Source organism: Glandiceps talaboti, chromosome 9 (assembly GCF_964340395.1).
Source record: "Glandiceps talaboti chromosome 9, keGlaTala1.1, whole genome shotgun sequence".
In the NCBI taxonomy this organism is placed as follows: Eukaryota; Metazoa; Hemichordata; class Enteropneusta; family Spengelidae; genus Glandiceps; species Glandiceps talaboti.
The window spans coordinates 17,463,000-17,482,129 of NC_135557.1; the positions used below are offsets into that span (position 1 = coordinate 17,463,000).

Consider the following 19,130-nt stretch of genomic DNA (forward strand, 5'->3'; position numbering starts at 1 on the left):
GGGCGCCCCTTCATAGCGTACCTTACAGACGTGTATTTTTCAAAGTGCAAAAAATAATGAAAAATAGTGATACAGCTACTGTGGTTTGCCATTCCTAAACCCCAGAATTATCAAATTAAACGACTTTTAAAAAAGTATAAAGTCGTGTGGTGAGGTTGATGTTAATAATAAATCTTTTTATCCTCCCCCCTCTTCCCCTCACCACCCTCCAGGGTTTTGGAAGAGGTCAATTTTGAAGCCAGGTTTGCAGAACTACCTGAGTATCATCCAGAGGAACACCAAGCTGAGGTTGCTAAGTTACAGTCGGCAAGGACACTGGTTGGAAGTTATAGAAGAAAGAGGAAAAATTCAACAGGTATGGTCATGGCAGCACAGTCATTTCTGAAGCTTGTTTAAAGTTCTGCGAAGTTAGAGTGATACGTGTGTAATTTTTTGTGAAGTTAAGGGTGCTACAGTAAAATCCTATAAAGTTTTATCTAGTTAGGGGTGCTAAAATGATACTTATTTTAAGTTTTGTGAAGTTAAGGGTGCTAAAATCATGCCTCTTTTTATTTCACTGAAGTTGAGCAGAATGTTAATAATGATACTGGTATGTGCAGCCAATGTTCTTTGAAATTAGAGGTGACGAAATTATACTCGATGATACCAATAGTTAAAGATAAATAATGCTTGGGTCGCTAGAAATATCATAATACTGAGTGTAAGTTAAATTGCTGAAAATCTAGTACATGACACCTGTGTAGAGACCAATCAAATTACATGTTGTATTACACACCTGGCCATAATACCTGGCTATAGACCAATCAAATTACATGTTTTGTTACACACCTTGCCATAATACCTGGCTACAGACCAATCAAATTACATGTTGTATTACACACCTTGCCATAATACCTGGCTACAGACCAATCAAATTACATGTTGTATTACACACCTGGCCATAATACCTGGCTACAGACCAATCAAATTACATGTTGTATTACACACAAGGCCATAATACATGGCTACAGACCAATCAAATTACATGTTGTATTACACACAAGGCCATGATACCTGGCTACAGACCAATCAAATTACATGTTGTATTACACACAAGGCCATGATACCTGGCTATAGACCAATCAAATTCCATGTTGCATTACACACCTGGCTAACTCTACACTATCTTATCTATGTTTGTTGATATCCAGGCAAATCTGAGTATGACTCTGGTACCGATACGGATCCTATGTCTCCAATGAAAATGAAACAGAGACGCCATTCCAGTAGTTCAGAGCCAAGTACTCCAGGATTACGTGGTGATGATAGCGTATTCCAGTGGCCGGCAGAGAAGGCTATGGCTGCAGCTGCTGCCAGTGGTTCAAGCCTAGATGCACTAGCTGAAGTAGCATCCATGCAGAGAGCTGCAGGTTAGTAGAGATGAAATGTTGTAGACCATGTCAGTTCACTAGAGTTGTTAGATTGTCGTTACTTTACCTTTGCGACCAATTTTCTGAGCAGCTGTGAGTTCATAAAATATCCCTGTATTCTACCTTTATCATATATCCCTCATTGATTACATAAGACTATGTGCTCACCATTACCAGGTTTGCCACAGCGATTGGCTACTTTTAATCACATGATTTCAGTCAGTCTTCTGATTTAAACCCCATTGGCTGATAGGAGTCATGTGATTTCAGTAAATCTGTAATTGACCATGATTGGCTGATTGCAATCATATTATTTTCAGTTGATGTGAAATCTGATTGGATGATTGTGATCACTTGATTTCAGTAGTTCTGTAATTGACCATGGTTGGCTGATTGTTATCATATGGTTATCAGTTGATTTGCGATGTAAAATCTGATTGGATGATTGTAATCACATGATTCAATTGACAGGCAAAGATGATGAAGAGGAGTCAGGTGACCCCAATGATCCAGAAGGAGAAAGGGCCTCTCACTCATCTCTTAGAAAGACACTTGATCAAAGACGAACGTTGGTTCTGCAGTTATTTGAAGAACAGGGATACTTTCCTTCAGGTAATTGTGTTGGTTTGTTAGTTTGTAGTTTCTTTTCTCTCACTGACTTCAAATGTTCAGGCCACCAGTTTCCATGAGTTGCATTAGTAGATCGCATTTGTGTAGGCATTTCTAGGAGTCCAGTGAAATTCCAGAAACTTTTGAATCCTGGGTAATACAGCTAATCAGAATGACTGTTGCATTTGAAGATTTGGGGCCATATTGGCAAAAGTGAATGAAAAACTGCAAAAAACGTACAGCTACTACATGAGCCATTCATTTAACATTTTGAATTTTCTTACAGGCCATGCCACTGCAGCATTCCAAGGACGTCACCAGGACATCTTCCCAACCAAGACATGTCTGCAGCTTAAAATACGAGAAGTTCGCCAGAAGATCATGCAGCAACAGAAACAGCAGCAGCAACAGCAGGAAGAACGAGAACTGCAGACTAGCACTGTATTCAGTACAGTGCCTCAACAGTCAGTCACAGCAGACATCCCTGTAACATCCATGGCGCCGCAGTTAGCACTGACACCCCAACTCTTACAGCAACCACATTATATCCCTATTACAACAGTTACTACCTCAACGTCCAAGTAGTTGCTATGGTTTCAATCGCAAGATAAATTCTCACAAATGTTTTTAAAATTGGCTTTTTTTCCAGCTGGATCGTCTGTAGTTGCAAAAAAAAAAACTATTAGAAGTCACTTTGATCTAGTACATTACTAGATTCCATAGCACACCCTTGTGGAAGTCTGTTTAACCACCCCCCTCTACCAAATTGTTGGTATTGTCCCTATTGTAATCCATGGTGGTAGAGTCCATTTTCTAGAATAATAGGGGTGATGCACCTCATTTTTTGAATTGCTGGTAAATGTGATATATATATGTTATGGTAGAACTAAATTTGTGCAAAATGTGAAGTTCTAACCAGATTTGATGTTTTTATCCAACTTTTGATAACAGTTTTATTTGTTACTATAGTAAGAGTTACAACAGGAAAAAAAGTTAACGAGTAGTTTATCTGTTTTGTCTTCACTGTGGCATAAACTAATGTCACAATTATTGATAACTATCCTGTGCACCCCTACTTCTTTGATAATATAGTATGTCCTCATTGTTTTCTGGTCCACTGAACTATTCTATTGTCATAAAGAGGTAAGATGAATGACCTTTAGGGGAGGGGAATATGATTTCAAGTTCAATTTCAAGTACAGACCTGTTATGATTTTGATAGCATGGAGAAATATAGAAGCTGGATTGTGATAGGATGACAGACAAGTGCATTTTAAATTTCAGCCAATTAAAACCGTGTTATGTAATTTCTATCAACCTTTCGTCTATACTCAGAAGAGAGTAATGAAATATGTTTAAGAAATTGTACAATTTTAATTTGTGATGTATTTTGTTCTAAAATGGGGCAAAATTAGACAAAAAAGATTATTTTGTGTGGATTGTAATATGTATATTATTAGGTCCTGAAATATTATGTTTTGTTGCCATGGTGACAATATCCATAGTTACAAATTTCACAAAGTAAAAAATAATGATGACATTGGTATAGGTAAACATTTCTAAAAAATCAACTTTGTCATAAGAACAGAAATGAAATACGTATTTTGCTCCACATTGTCAGAAGAATAAAGAGTATCTCGCACAATTTTAAAATTATCACCAAAGTGTACCTAAGTGAACTTTGTTTAGTATACCAAAACTGTACATTCTTGGATGTGTACGCATTTTGTGATCCTCAAAAACAAAAAAAACAAAAAATAAAGAAAAAAAAGTAAAATAATTTTTCCGGACCAATAAAAATTTGTTGGAAAATGTTGGTAGAAAAATTTTGGCGGGAAACATACCGAGAAATTTTGGAGGGAATTGTGAAAATGTATCTATGGTATGTATGTTCTACATTTAGTCCAAACTTTAATCAGAAAACCACAAAAAGTTAGCAATCTGTTAAAACTTTTGCACGATAGTTTATAACGATTAAAATGACATGATGTGTGAAAAGATACCTGAAATCTTGTGAACAACAAATGTTTACTGATCAATGTTGTCTATGACTTATCTACCAATGAATCAATGAAATAGCGCCCTCTATCAGTGCATTGCAGGAATGTAGATGGGCCAGAGTTGAAATAAATTACTACTTTTCTGTAACAATATTTGAATATATTGTGTGACGACAACATTGTAAAAACACAATATTTTGTCTAAAAGATGTTAAAAACACAATATTTTGTCAAAAAAGTTGTACTTTTGATTTCTTCTGTTGGATATTTTGAAAAAATTCAGACTACAATTTCTGTTTTTCTACTTACAGTTTGCTTCCTGTAAAATATGTACGTGAGCAATATCGTATAGAAAACCACAAAAAACAAAATTATTTGAATAATTTTGATGAAGTTATTCAAATCTTTCTATTGTTCTCCCCAGACAATAATAGTGCCATTGGATATTTACATAACAAGAAATACCATTGTTATGTAAATGTGTTCATATTGTTTTCAGCAAATTATGGGGCAAAGCTAGCCTAGTAGAATCCAGGCAATTAGGGATTTTAAATTTCGATTTTCCGACTTAGTTGAGTTGGGGAAATGAAAATTCAAAATCCAATGGCCTGGATTCTAGACTAGGGCAAAACAGTCTGAAATGGTAATGGTCGGCATGGGGAGAACCCTGAATACCTTCATATATTATGAAAATTTACAAAACATTGTCCCAGTTTAAAGTTTTGATTATTTTATTTATCAGAAAGTTCTGTTGTATATATATGTACACTTTACATTAGTTGTGATCAAGAAAATATTCCTTAGATGTGATTTTCAGTGGAAAAAAACTCTTAATTTTTCAATTCTAACAACTTACTCTTCATCATTTATGCTAGCTGATGTGTTTGCCAAGAAATGTCTCAATCTGAACCCATTCAGGTATACGTCAATTCAGTTTCGAAAAAGAGCCTTTACAATTTTCCATGTTTGCCATTTTTTTGGGGTACGACAGTTTGAAGATGAGAAATTAGTTCTGTCTGCTAAGAAACCTAAAATTCAGAAAATTTTATCCAAAATGGTAAAGTTTTTGCACCCATTTTTTGGTCAGAAAATGCTCAATAGAATGGTTGAATGAATGAGAAGTTGTCAAAGGAATCTACAATACCTTAGATGATATTTTGAGGATTTGATTTCCATCTTGTTGTTTTTCATCCAGCAAGTCTTTTCTTGAAAGTTAAACACTCAAACAACTTCTTTAAAAAAGTCATTAACTGCCTCTCTTTTATAATACCCCTTCAATTCCACCCCATGTACCCTATAAAGAAATGGAACCACCTTGTACAAAGCAAAATGAGTAGTGCAAAATTTACAGTTGCATATTTCATACATACGTAGATACTTCCATCTTTGATAAACTATGTAGTAATTTGCAGTGCAATATTCAGCTAGCAATATCCTTCTAAGATTTGTAGAAGGTAAGAAAAAAAATGTAGATATCTTTGCTGTCTGTAAAATAAACAAAAATGTAGAGAACTATTTTAGACCAGGTAGTTTTAGATATTAGTCACTGTTGACTGCAAAATGCACATATTCTATACACATAATCACTATTTAACTTTCTAGATTTTTTAGTTCTCAAATATTGATATAATTGTTCTCTGTATAAAGAATCTAGCTAGCTTTCTTACGATGTAGCAAAAACATTGTACCCAAGCAAAAAAAAACTTGGGTTCTTGTATTTTTAATTTTTTTTTTCTTATAATTTTTTGTAATTTTCAAGCACTGTTAAGATGTCATTATTCATTCAGGAACTCTTTCTGTCACATGGTCATGACAAGCCAATCAGATCCTGCATGCATAGGCAGACATTACTGTCAGGTGATCATCACTAGGCCAATCAAAATTTGAAATCTTGTTTGGAGATTTGATAACTACCGTACATAGTGGACTATGTATGCTTCTAGTAAAACTAAAAGAGTTTGTTTCAAAGACGTTTGTAATACTATATTATGCATATGGTACATCATCTTCAAAACAACCGTAAGAACTTTTCATTACAACAATTTCTGCCAGGGTTAAAGGTCACCATACTGAGAAGTTAGCCCAGAAGTCTAACTTCTCAGTAAAATCTCCCAAAATCTAAGCTTAAATATCAGAATACTGTGGAATTATTGTCATGAAATCATCAATTTAAATACCACAGTTCTCTCAATAACATCCCAGACAATAACTAATGACCTTTGACATTATAAAGGATTATGGGAAAATCCAATATGGCAGCCAAACTCAACCATTTGAGAAAGGAAGTGTTCCTGTCTGAATAAAATGATACATAAAATTTGACATGCATACTGTTTCACCCCCATTTTTCTTACGACATGGTATAGCCTCATTGTTAGATATTTGATTTGGAATGAGAGATGCTCTTTTCAAGAGAAATGAGGGTGAATACGGTATAATGTAGTTCATGTAGATTATTGCATTCCTATCAAATAGGCCTGATAATGTCTTTTTAGTATTACTGATAAAAAAGATTAAGGTTCTCTCTGTTAATTTAGAAAGCAAAAAATGTGTTCGGTTCGCAGCGCGACTGAGCAACCATGAACTGTCAATATCTCAAGAACTGATATGCATATATAGAAATCAAGGTTTGATGTATTGTAATGGCAGAAAATGATGACATAGAAAACAACTATAATGTAATGGCAGTGCATAAACTGATGACATAGTACACAGTTTTGTAACAATGCGTAAACTGGTAACACAGAACACAATATTGTAATGACATTGAGTAAACTGATTACGCAGAACACAATAATTTATGGCATTACATAAACTGATGACGGCACAGTATTTGTAACGCATTACAAAACCAGATGACAATACACAGTACTAGCATTACATAGACTGATGACATAGTACACTATTGTAATGTAATGGCTGTGCATAAACAGATGACATAGTACACAGTACTAGCATTACATAAACTGATGACACAGTACACTATTGTAATGTAATGGCTGTGCATAAACAGATGACATAGTACACAGTACTTGCATTACATAAACTGATGACATAGTACACAATAAAATAAGATGGATAAATTTCTTACAAAATTGTGGAGCATAGTAACGGCAAAGTCTTTTGAGATGTTGATGGTTCAAATTTGCCAGCAAGCCTAAAACTTAGCTTTTACTGAAGGTGCAATGTTTAGTTTGTGAAGTGTTTTGACAAACACTTTAGTAGAGGTTGTCTTCTTGTTTGGAACTATATTATGAAGAAAGATACTTTTATTGATGAGAAAAAAATATTTACTGACTCTAAAGAGATGTTTTATTATTATTTGTGTATACTTTGATGTGTGCATGACTCTTTTTTCAGAAATAAAACTGAGAGAGTTTGTTGCAGTGTATGCTCATTTTGTCTCTGTAGTCTTTTGCTGGTAAGTGTGATGATAATCTCAAGATTAACACTGTTTTGTCAGAAATCAAAGCCATTTTTAACACAACTACTGAATTTCTTGTTCAGCAGTGTTATATGTATGGCATGGAAAGCATGTGTGTTTGTTTTGGTTGTATGTATGTATGTATGTATGTATGTATGTATGTATGTATGTATGTATGTATGTATGTATGTATGTATGCATGCATGTATGTATGTGTTTATGTGTGCGTGTATGTATGTGTGTATGTATGTATGTATGTATGTATGTATGTATGCATGCATGCATGTGTTTATGTGTGTGTATGTATGTATGCATGTTTATGTATGTATGTATGTATGTATGTATGTATGTATGTATGTATGTATGTATGTATGTATGTATGTATGTATGTATGTATGTACAAATATCGATTTTCAGTGAAGTTCTCTCAGAGCGATTGTATTTTCAGAGTCTTTCAAATTGTATTTATCTTTTCAACTGTTTTTGTTAATACCACTTTTTTTCGGATGCATCCACCTTTGCATTTGGGCCGGTGGCCGTGAAACGCAAATAAAACCTATATATATATATATATATATATATATGTACAAATGTATGTATGTATGTATGTATGTATGTATGTATGTATGTATGTATGTTTATTTGTGTATGTATGTATGTATGTATGTATGTATGTGTATGTGTGTTTTAATATGTGTGTGATGTATGTATGTGTTTGAAATCATTTAACATAGGAAAGTACCTCAGAAATAAACTTCAAATCTTTGGTTGTTACTCCAACTCCAAAACACCAATCTATTTTCATTCATCACATTACTAGACAGACTAACATTGACAATGTAGTCAGGTGGATCATAGTTTAACTGCTAGACCATTGGCCAATTCTGCTAACTTTTAAAATGACCACAGCTTGCACAGTGCCAAGGTGATGGAGAGGGCTACACACCAGAGGGGTATACTATCATCTTTGCCTTCTGAGTGTACAGTCCAGATCTTACTACATTACAAGACCAGGCATATTATACTTTATTGACAAAGTATAGAATTTCAACAAGACACACATTAAATTTTATTTTATTTTATTTCCAATAACAAAGTTTTTATATATACATCAAAAGACGCCATGTCACCATGCTAGTCAATGAAAGGTCTCTGGTATAGTTCTGTTCATTTCTACTGGATATGGGTGACAAAATATCCCGGAACGAACATTCAAGACAGCTTTTCACTGGTGGACAGGGATGTCTAGTTATCCATTTCATTAGTCTCAGTGGCGCTGGCAATAGGTTTGTCATTGGTTTCACTCCAGGCAGTATTCTGAAAGATGTAAACAGACCAATATTAAATAACGTATTAAAATAGAGATAAACAAAATATGCCAAGTCTTTGTTTGTAACTAGTAGATAAATTACAAAAGACTGATAAATGTGTAAAATATTTGTTTTCTCATTTTTTTTAGCATTTTGCAAAGTATTGAGTTACAAACACAGACTTGCTGTATGTTATTTTAATTCATTTTTCAAGTAGGAATTAAGCCATGATGAAATAGTTTTATAAATTAAAAATCCCAATCCTCATCCATATGGCCACTTTAAGAGCTAGCTTGAGAACAAAATGAATACAAACACTCAAATAAGATACAAAAAAAATGTTAGGTGTGTGTCTTTGGATGGATATGGTGAAGGCTAATGAAAGAATATCATATATTATATTACATATATACCTTGTTGGCAGAGTGGCTGTGATCGGTGACAAAGAGATCAGTGAATGCAATGGATCTGACTGAAGTACTGGCACTCTCAATATCAATGCCAGAACTGGATTGTACACAGTATGCCTCACATGTATCCTCTCTCAGTACGCCAACCTGAAATATGGAAAAAATATGAAAACCATACTGTCAATGGTGGTCAAATGGTTAGAGTGCCAAGTTTGGAAATCTGCAGGTTTCAGTTTTGAGCCTCATCACTGCCAATTGTTTCTGAATGGCTAATTTGGGCAAGGTAATGAACCACAATTGTGCCCTAGTTGATTGACCCAGCAAAATATGAAGATTATGAATGAATTGATTTGATTAAAATCTGATCAAGGAAGTATTGCTTACTGTACTTGTTCTTTCAGTAATTCTTTGTATACACACTGAGTATTGCTCTCCAAAGGATATACAAAAGTAGACTCAAAGAAGAGTAGATGTAAACAACCATAACACCAAGTCTGTCTGTCTCTGTCAATCGGTGTGTGTGTGTGTGTGTGTGTGTGTGTGTGTGTGTGTGTGTGTGTGTGTGTGAGTGTGTGTGTGTGTGTGTGTGTGTGTGTGTGTGTGTGTGTGTCTGTATGTCTCTGTGTGTGTGTGTGTGTGTGTGTGTGTGTGTCTGCCTGTCTCCCTCCCTATCCCTACCCCAATCATTTCCTGAACTGTAGAAAAGATTACATTTTAGTCAATTACCTGTGATGTCTTGAAGTGAAATGGGAAAGTCTTGTTTGATGCTGATGGTCTGCTGAGAATCAGAAAGATGAAGTGTCCATAGAACATGACAGCTCTCTCCATACCATTCACAACCTTTGCTCTATAAATAGAGTGAACAATATGACATCAGCTATATTATAGAGCTGAAGACTGAGATCAACTCTGACAGGAGGAGGAAAAGTATCAATATCATTCAACCTTAGAATCATGAGCATCATGGGGGGAAAACAACCATGCAAACCTGCCATCTTGAATGGTGCATGGTGGGAAATGTGGTATCATTCAATTGACAAATGTGAGCCAATCACTGTTGAAATAATCCAGTCACATGTTTTCAAACTATAAATAAATGTAGTCCCGGTTTTTAAGATGCCTATACGAGAGGTAATATTTCACTGAACAACTTTTAGCCAATCAAATGTAGGAAGATATGGCAAATTAAGGCTTCTATACTTGTAAACATACACCCCAACAGTAATCTGTTTATTACTGCTGTCTAAAACTTACTGTCAGCTGGGACACAAAGACAGATAAATGAATGCAGACGAGTGTGGGTTATTAGATATTCCTATAGACCAGCCAAACTGTGCCAGTTGGCAGCAATAATTATAACTGGTATCTGGGCACTTTTACTCTATCAGTGTGTCCTGTAAGCCAATTTGATGCGCCACTGATGCACACAATTTCTAGCGACTCACCAAAATTTGGTGTTCCCCTATCTCTTACTATGTGGTGACTCACAAGAAATCCCAATTTGTTTGCATTTTGACTCACAACAACAAAATTCGGCAATCGTTAGAGGGCACTTTTACTCTAGATACATTGAATAATTACATGTTTTACTGACCTTAGCCATGGGTCCAATGCGTAGTTACATACAAAGATAGTCATGGGAGTTGCCAGCCACCAGATAGAAATGATGACACCAAAGGACACATAGAAGTGAACCTTCTTTCGTGTCACTTGTTCAACTGAGAAGAAGATCAGGAATCCTATGGGATAAACACAAAGACAAAAATGATAAGGTCTGACCAATGACATGAATATATGATGTACTGCATGTAGGGTTGTGTCGTTCTAGTTGGTCACTCTGACAAATAACATGACGAATTCTTTGCATTAGCAGTTCAAGTGCGACTTTCCCGACTTGGTGAGCCAGCAAGTCGGGTGTCATAAAAATTGTTTGCATCTCTAAAGCTATTTGCAATGTCACTGATAATGGGTCAGTACAACTGATATGACATTGAGCTTTGCCTGATGTGTTATAGCTGCACCTGATGTGTTATGTAAGAGTACTTTATCATATTTGTAAATATTGCCAACAAACATTATTAAGTGATAAGAAAGATAAGAAACCCCACTTCCTTAGCTAATGGCTCGATTCTGTAATGATGAATTTGAGACAAAGAATGAAAGATGACCTGACTTAATATGTTTATGTACATTTTGACAAAATAAGGAAATACAAAGGTTAGATATTGCAAGAATATACATTTTCGAATAGATATTTGAATGTCTTGGATCTTATTATGAGCACACTTCATCTTTCATTCTTTGTTACTTTCATTGAATGTATCATGTTCTGCTTTGCTTAACAAAAGTTAAATTCAAAGAATATGTCTATGTCAATTTTAGCTGCATGATAATGGTAAGAATACATGTAGAAGATTGAACTGGCTATACTGTATATAAAAGATACACATCATAGAAAATATGTAGTGATACATTTCCAAACTGCTACTAGACTGTGTTCTTTACAAATGAACATAAATTTAGGCAAGCATCAAATCTGAACACGATTAAGAACAAATTGAAATATGGAATAGCTTCCATTTTCACAGTGGTCGACCTGAAAAGGCAAAATGCCAAGTTACTCATCCCAAAAGTAAACAGAACCCTTGGTTGTGTATAAAAAGTGTTTTACCAGCCATGATGAACGTATTTAATGCTGGCCAGTATGATGGCTTCTGTTTAGATTGATTTTAAATAAATAGTAACTTACCGATAACATTGAGTGCAACAATACCATATCCAGCAGGAGATTCATATTTGTAGAGTACATCCCTTGGGTCAAACAGTAATTCATCATAGGCATACAAAGCTATGTACGCAATTCCAAATACAGCCATAAACAGACAAATCCCTACAAAGTTGTGAGGTTTCAGGGTTTTCCTATATCAAAGGAGAAAAGTATGAAGTGAATCACAATTTATTATTTATTATACCATGCATTAGCCAAGATGAACAAAAAATATGGAATATATACTCCGGTCATTCTATGTCACGACAATGCGTGTCTATGTCACTGGTTCTGCTGTGTTCAAAATGTAAGTCAAAACTTGCTATTACTTTTCCCTGATTTTTCTTTGACATTTCTGGCACTGGTATAATTATATTATTCTCAAAAATATTTGTTCATTCAATTGGAAAATACTCGTGACCTAAGAGTTGTCACTACGAGTCGCTACTACCCTTATGTCATGAGTATTTTCCTTGGCTGAACAAAGAAAAATATTGGGTAGTAACATCTAATTATCACTGAATTTGCATTTGTATATTAGGCGACACAACTAACTGATATTTTCAACATAATCAGAGTAGTTTTCCTGTCAAATTATAGTTAGATGATAAATGTGAACAGTTACAGCTATACTAGTGTTTTTTTTTTACCTTGAGACAGTGAATCCTTTTCCAAGTAACATAATCATAAGAACAAATAGCATTATTCCAACAGCAGAGTCAAGGTCAGCTGAAATATAAATTACAAAAAAAAAAAAATTACATAACAATATTTATAGTTCAGTTTAGCCATTCAAAAATAGATTTTGGCTGAATGTGTGGGATCCTAGGGTTTCAAGAGTGAGTGAGTGAGTATTCTTTCCATGGACTTTTAGTACATAGTGTCAGTCTTAAATATGATAGCAGATTTTTTACTGGCTGTAATTTTTACTTAAATGGATGATCTTACAATGAGGAGTGGTTGGCCACCATGTCCATCTAATAGGATTTCTGATAAATTAATGCCTCTGCAACTTTTTATTTTATTTTATAAATCATATCTGCTCTAACTTACCAAAGATTTGTAATCCAGGTACTGCTACACCAGTCACAGCGTACTTGATGTAGCCAGCCAGTTTGAGTCCCAAACTTAGCCATTCAGCAATCACAGATCCAACAAACAGTTTATAGGTCAGGTGAAACATTCTCCGAGCTATCAGCTCCCCTATGAACAGTACAAAATGACAGTTTATAATGATGACAATGATCAGTGTGAGACAAGTATAATAATGAGCAGTGTTTTTACTGAGGTTGGGGAACCCTGGAAGGGGGGATATGATAAAACTGACATAAGTTTCCAATACATTCTACATCATTTTTGTGGGGAACCTGACTTTGGGGAACTCACATAGATTTTACCTACTTAATACTGCCCTTAACAAACACACTGATGAAACACAGAATGTGAAATAATTTCATGACAGGTTTTTGTTGTATTTTTAATGTCAATGAAAATACCAGAAAGTTACACCTCTGTAAATTAAAAGGATACAGTCAATGACTTAACAGCATAATGTATTCCTCTATCATTGTCATTAGTATTTGTAATTATTTCTATAAATAATAAATATCCACACAGATATAGAATAAACAATTTCCTGAAAAGCCTGATAATGTGCAAAATTAAGTCAAAAGTTTTAGCTGAGAGACCAACATCCATAAAAAAAACATAGTGATACTAGTATGCATAATTCCCTCCCCCCACCCACCCCCCACCCCACCCCTCCATCTTCAAGAGTTTGTTACCTGTATGTCAGGTGAGACTAAAATTATCTTCGATGTGTTGGCAATATTGCGAGATAGACAAACAGATGAAATATATATTCATTACTGTAACTCTATCATGGTTGTTTGGAAAAGCTGATGTTTTCGGTCTTATTTACATATTTCAATCAATTTTGGGCTAAAATATATTTGGTGGTACTTACTTGAGTAGTAACCAACCACTGACAACATTATCATGTACAGAATCAAAAATACCAGGTCAGTTTCCCAGATATCTAGTGAGATAAAAAAAACAAAAGGTGTCATAGTTTGGCCGCTGGGGGTGCTGTTTGGAAGCAGCTCTACAATAGGAGAGTATCTACACCACTTGGTCGGAATTAAAACCTTTGAGCAAATATTTGTAGATTTGTACCCTGAAGGTGAAATCTGTACATTTCTATGAAAAATAATGATTGAACAGCACAGGAGAAATGGTTTCATACAGTATTGTGCCAATTTCACTCTCTGGGTACATGTCTACCAGTCTAGTTCCCATACGGTATTGTTACGATTTACACCTCCACTCACAGTGTTGAGGGACTTTGACGTGACCAGACATGGTTTAGTTAGAGACCACGTTGGCATCCAGACTACATGTCTACATGTACTATCATGGGACATGTCTTCCATAACCTCATTATAGACTAGATTTGACAAATGCAGTCAGAAAGCATCATGTGTTTTGTTTTTCAGTCAGAGCCATGCACTCCTTCTAAAGGCAATAAGTTTAAACCATAACTACAAGAATAACAGGTATTGATCCCCATAGTACCTATAATGAGACTGTCCTTCCAAAGAAAACAATAGGGTCATACCATAATTACAAGAATATAGGGGTGTGAAGATTTCTACTTACACCTTTCATCAGCTGAGAAGTGTTTATCCCATAAACTGTCACCATTAGTCATAGTCATATTGTAGTGAGCGTGAATTCCAGAGTCAAAGTCACAGTTAGATAGTACAATGTACCACCAACGTTCTCGGTTTGATAGTAGTTCAGCATGTCCTTTACAATGTATGTTCTGAAAATATTTTTAAAATTATCCATGTTATTGCTGTTATGAATGAATGATATTGAGGAGAGCTCAGGTAACCTGTTTCGATATAATATTTTATAATTACTGCTTTTTTACACAGCAATAGTTAACGTTAAAGTGACCATATGAATGACGAAATGGTCATTGGATATTTATTTTGGATTTTTAACTCTTTAGACAACTCTACTGTGTTTTTCTACTTTAAAAAAAATGTGAACCAGCATCAACCAAATCTGTGTTTGTAACTTAATAAATTACAAAAAAACTAAAAAGTGTGTACAATAACAATTATTTAATACATTTTTGAATGTTTTGCAATTTTTTGAGTTATAAACAAAAATTTAGTACACATTGTATCACAGTGTTTTCAGGGGGGGCACGATGCCAGTCACGTGACACGCTATCGCGTCAGCGCAATGAAGCTCATTCAGTATTGATACACTGTCGAGTGCACTTCCTGCCTACGCCTAGCACTGTGTACTGCTGGATACAAATTCGCTGTTGACAACAGATTGACAAGGTACGTACATTTTCACGTTTCATACGTTTTAAATTCGTCTTTCCTTTATTTTTGCCATCGTAATTTATTATGTGTACTGGTACCAAATCAGATCGAAAAGTATTCAGCGACGTGACCGTGTATACCGTACCGTACGTGTACATGCCGGCCTGCAGTTCATTGTATTTGTAGTTCGGTAGGTCGCGGTCGCGTTTTTACCAAAATGAAAAAAACACATGGATATTCCATTTTCTAGAATCAACTTCAAGGCAGCATTTGCTGGATACCTACAAGTCCATTGATAATTAATGACTGTGATAGTTGTGACATTCAACGTCCAGCAAGCGACGTCTACGTCTAGTACGCTAGTGTGCAAGCTCGAGGTCAGGTGATCAGTGCACTACGCCTGGCATAACGTATCGCACCCGGTCTAACGCCCATAAGTTTACGTTCTTTCTGCGTTCTCTGTCTTGCCGTACTTACTGAAAAATGAAGTTTCACTCGTGTCGACAAGTAAACTATGTAGTTGTTTAACATTTTTACATGTGTATTGTTTCAGATACGTGCTGTTCCCAGTGAAATGAAACTGGTTGTGCCTTCGACGAATTTCTTGCAGAGAGTGTGAGGAGTACTCCCGTAAGAAATTTTATATGTGATCGCTGCATAATGTATCCAGGGTGGCCCTAGTTATACGACAATGACACGAAAAAATGTATTATATAAAATAAAATAAAAATGTGAGATTTACGGTGTTTTTTTTGTATTTATAACAGCATTTCTGGCAAAGTGGTTTGTTCGAAAGTGTATGGTACTATTACTAGTACAACGTTACATTAGGGGTAGACCATTCGATATCCTGGGGGGGGGGGGGCTTGGGAGATTGGTGGAGAGTCATTATTTTTTTTCCCACCTGCTTGCCTGAGAATTATTTTTTTTCTCCTTCGCCTATGCTGGCAACTTTTTTTTTCTTTGCTTCTTTGAGATATCCGGATTTTTTTTACGTCAACGTTGAACGCCTACATTTGTTGCCACAATTTTCTGTTTGGTTTTCACACAGGGTAATACAGAGAGTAAAAAGATGTTGTTCTATCACACACAGATTTTATTTAGAAAACTACATATTTGATACATATTTGATTTTCAATTAAATAAACATCACTGACAGTTTTTATGCCATGGTATGATGACACACTGAAAATACAAATCGGAAACTTGATTGGTGAGCTCAGACATTTAGATAGACCGGTCAGTTTCTCCAGCTTGGGGGGATGGGGGGTGTCAGTGTTATTTTCCATTGGGCCAACAAAAAGTCACTGACCCCATGAATAAAGTTTCATAGCATCTGACAGTAAGCTGTAGAGGAAGAGCTTTGAGACTGGAATATGTGTACCTCTTGTGTGAGTGTGTGTGAATGGGGGGGGGGGGGGTTCTAGGGCCCTGGAGGATTTTTACTTCTAAAGGCAATGTTTAGGCCATTCACAGACACTTTCAGACAATAATTAAGTTCTTTTATAAACTATCCAATAGTAATAGTATGAAGATTACCATTACAAAACAAGTTCACTTTTGCCCCAAAGTGCAAGATAAGTGAAGCACTGATTGTGAAACAGCCAAAAAATTACATATAGCTAGTGTGGTAGCTAGGTAATACATGTATTATATGTATAATTGTATGTACAGTTATGTTTGAACCCTTACATGAAGTAATATTTAAACCATTTATGAAAGAAACAGAGACAAGAACAAATATATATATGTACCACAGGCTAACGAAACTGACTGGTCCCTGACATGTGTTTGAAACTGTTTGTCATGATTTGACAAGTGTCCTGGTTGGAGAGGTACGAGCAGGTTGAACAGTATACTCGAACCTGTGCATCATTTCCCTATCAAGATATTTTTTTTCTAGAAGCAGTGGTCCATCTTTTTTTTTCCATCACCCACTCATATCCGGATTTTTTTTCAAGTAAATCCACTTGGCATCTTCCCCCCCCCCCCCCCCCCCCCCGAAATCTTCCAAGCCCCCCCCCCCCAGGATATCAAATGGTCCACCCCTTATAGGAATATGACGAGGCGTGCGTCGCCATCTTGAAATTAAGACAGTTTCGACTAGTCTTTGACGCTGCCGTATAGTCATTATTCGTGGAGCATTTAGTGGTGGCAAGATATAACGTAATTATCATGAATCAAAATGTATAAATGTTGATTTTTTTCGTTGAATACATGGTGTTCTTCTGTGAAAAAAACATCGGAAAATAGCGCTCGTCGAAAGCTCTGACTAAGTAGTTTGACCTGTCTCCTGCATTCGAACATAAATAATTTCACAACTGGACGTTTTTGATATTATTTAAGCAGTTTGGGATGATGCTTTATAGCTTTACAACAAATGTGGAATTTATCTTGAGAAATTATTTACATATACACTCAAAATTCATTGAAAAACGGGAAATACTCGCTTGTACTAAGTTGTAGTGCAGCGGGGTCACGCTCTATTGTTCTAGGGGTCAAACCATATCACGTGGTAGGTATCGTGCCCCCCCTGAGTGTTTTCAAGTATAAAGAGAATAGCAGAGTTAATTGATAAATTAAATCTAAATTAGATACCAAATTCTCATCCATATAGTCACTTTGATATTCAGAACGAAGTCTGAATTTACACAACATGGTTAAATACGGATACACAGAAAATTTGTCACTGAACAGGCACATTTGGATTTGATGCCTAAAAATATTTTTCAAAATGTAATTTTTATATCACAACTCAGCAAGATGCTAGAAAATGAAACGATAGTCACAAATTAATGAAAGTTTAATTTACTAACACTCACTAGTAACAGGGTCACAAAATATTTTTGGAAGTGAATCTCAAATGTTCAGCAATTTCTAGTCAGGGATTATCAGAGGTGTACACTATATATTCTTGCTTGATTTAACATTATTTTGGAGGGAAGAAAAGATACTTCAGTATGAATATTGAACCAAAATTAACAACCCCAGAGTTATAGACTGTGCACCTTTAAAACACACTATAAACAAATCTGATTTGGTCGGATAAAATCTATTGACTTTAATATTTGAAGACTGATATAATACCTGGACAGTGTCACCATAAATTTCTTCCGTTTCCAATTGGCATCCGTAACGTCCATCCTCTAGGAACATTGCACCTCTGGTGGTTTTCGGTATGCGTTCCTGTTTTTCCTTACATGTCTAAAGGTAAGAGAATGTCTATCTGAGTTTGAAGTTAACTTTTTCCTTTTTGTAGTCATAGTGGATTGCCATTTGCCATAATTGGTATCCCAGGATGATGGATCATTGGAAATATGTGTTATCAAAATACTGTCAAATCTGTAACTACAGCTTCCTTCTTCTGGGCAATGAAAGTTAATTTAAGTTCTTGTGCATACAATAAAGAATTTCCTAATTCTAATTATTTTCATTATCCCAACATTCTCCAACTATCAACCTTTCTTCTATGTCTATGATACATTCTGCTTCAAGAACTTAGACATAAATTATTAACAATACTATTAACAGTACAGTGTTTATTGTGTTAGAACCACACTGTTGGATTAAAGATCCCATTTTTCCTGTCAAATTGTAGTGGGGTTACGAAGAGTTCTTTGGGGTAACAGGAAAATTGCTGGGCTGTGATGTGAATGAAGGTGATGATAGGAATGGGATCACACATCCAAGTTACTGTATAGCATACATAGCATTATGAGAGAGTAAGGTGTCAAAAAATGTCTTTATTTTTCATGAGAGGTGTTGAGAAATCATGGCTATTTCTACTTACCATACTTTCACCAACTTTCCGAATGTAAGGCCATTGGGAGTTATCATCACTGAACAGAAGTAGTGTA

At 35.4% G+C, this 19,130-nt stretch overlaps 2 protein-coding genes across 2 annotated transcripts in view; one reads left to right on the forward strand and one right to left on the reverse strand.

Moving 5' to 3' along the window:
* LOC144439890 (protein capicua homolog) overlaps positions 1-2,867 on the forward strand; it is a 39,806-nt gene extending 36,939 nt beyond the window's left edge. Inside the window, exons 16-19 of the mRNA XM_078129121.1 lie at positions 213-355; positions 1,191-1,409; positions 1,881-2,021; positions 2,305-2,867. Coding sequence (XP_077985247.1) covers positions 213-355; positions 1,191-1,409; positions 1,881-2,021; positions 2,305-2,603 — 802 coding nt within the window. The 3' untranslated portion in view covers positions 2,604-2,867. The remainder of the gene's footprint in view (positions 1-212; positions 356-1,190; positions 1,410-1,880; positions 2,022-2,304) is intronic.
* A 5,722-nt stretch (positions 2,868-8,589) lies between these two features.
* LOC144439891 (transmembrane protein 145-like) overlaps positions 8,590-19,130 on the reverse strand; it is an 11,562-nt gene continuing 1,021 nt past the window's right edge. The window contains exons 3-13 of the mRNA XM_078129122.1: positions 19,064-19,123; positions 18,361-18,477; positions 14,588-14,753; positions 13,896-13,967; positions 12,983-13,132; positions 12,580-12,658; positions 11,912-12,081; positions 10,757-10,901; positions 9,889-10,009; positions 9,166-9,309; positions 8,590-8,759 (exon numbers count right to left, since the gene is read on the reverse strand). Coding sequence (XP_077985248.1) covers positions 8,688-8,759; positions 9,166-9,309; positions 9,889-10,009; positions 10,757-10,901; positions 11,912-12,081; positions 12,580-12,658; positions 12,983-13,132; positions 13,896-13,967; positions 14,588-14,753; positions 18,361-18,477; positions 19,064-19,123 — 1,296 coding nt within the window. The 3' untranslated portion in view covers positions 8,590-8,687. The remainder of the gene's footprint in view (positions 8,760-9,165; positions 9,310-9,888; positions 10,010-10,756; positions 10,902-11,911; positions 12,082-12,579; positions 12,659-12,982; positions 13,133-13,895; positions 13,968-14,587; positions 14,754-18,360; positions 18,478-19,063; positions 19,124-19,130) is intronic.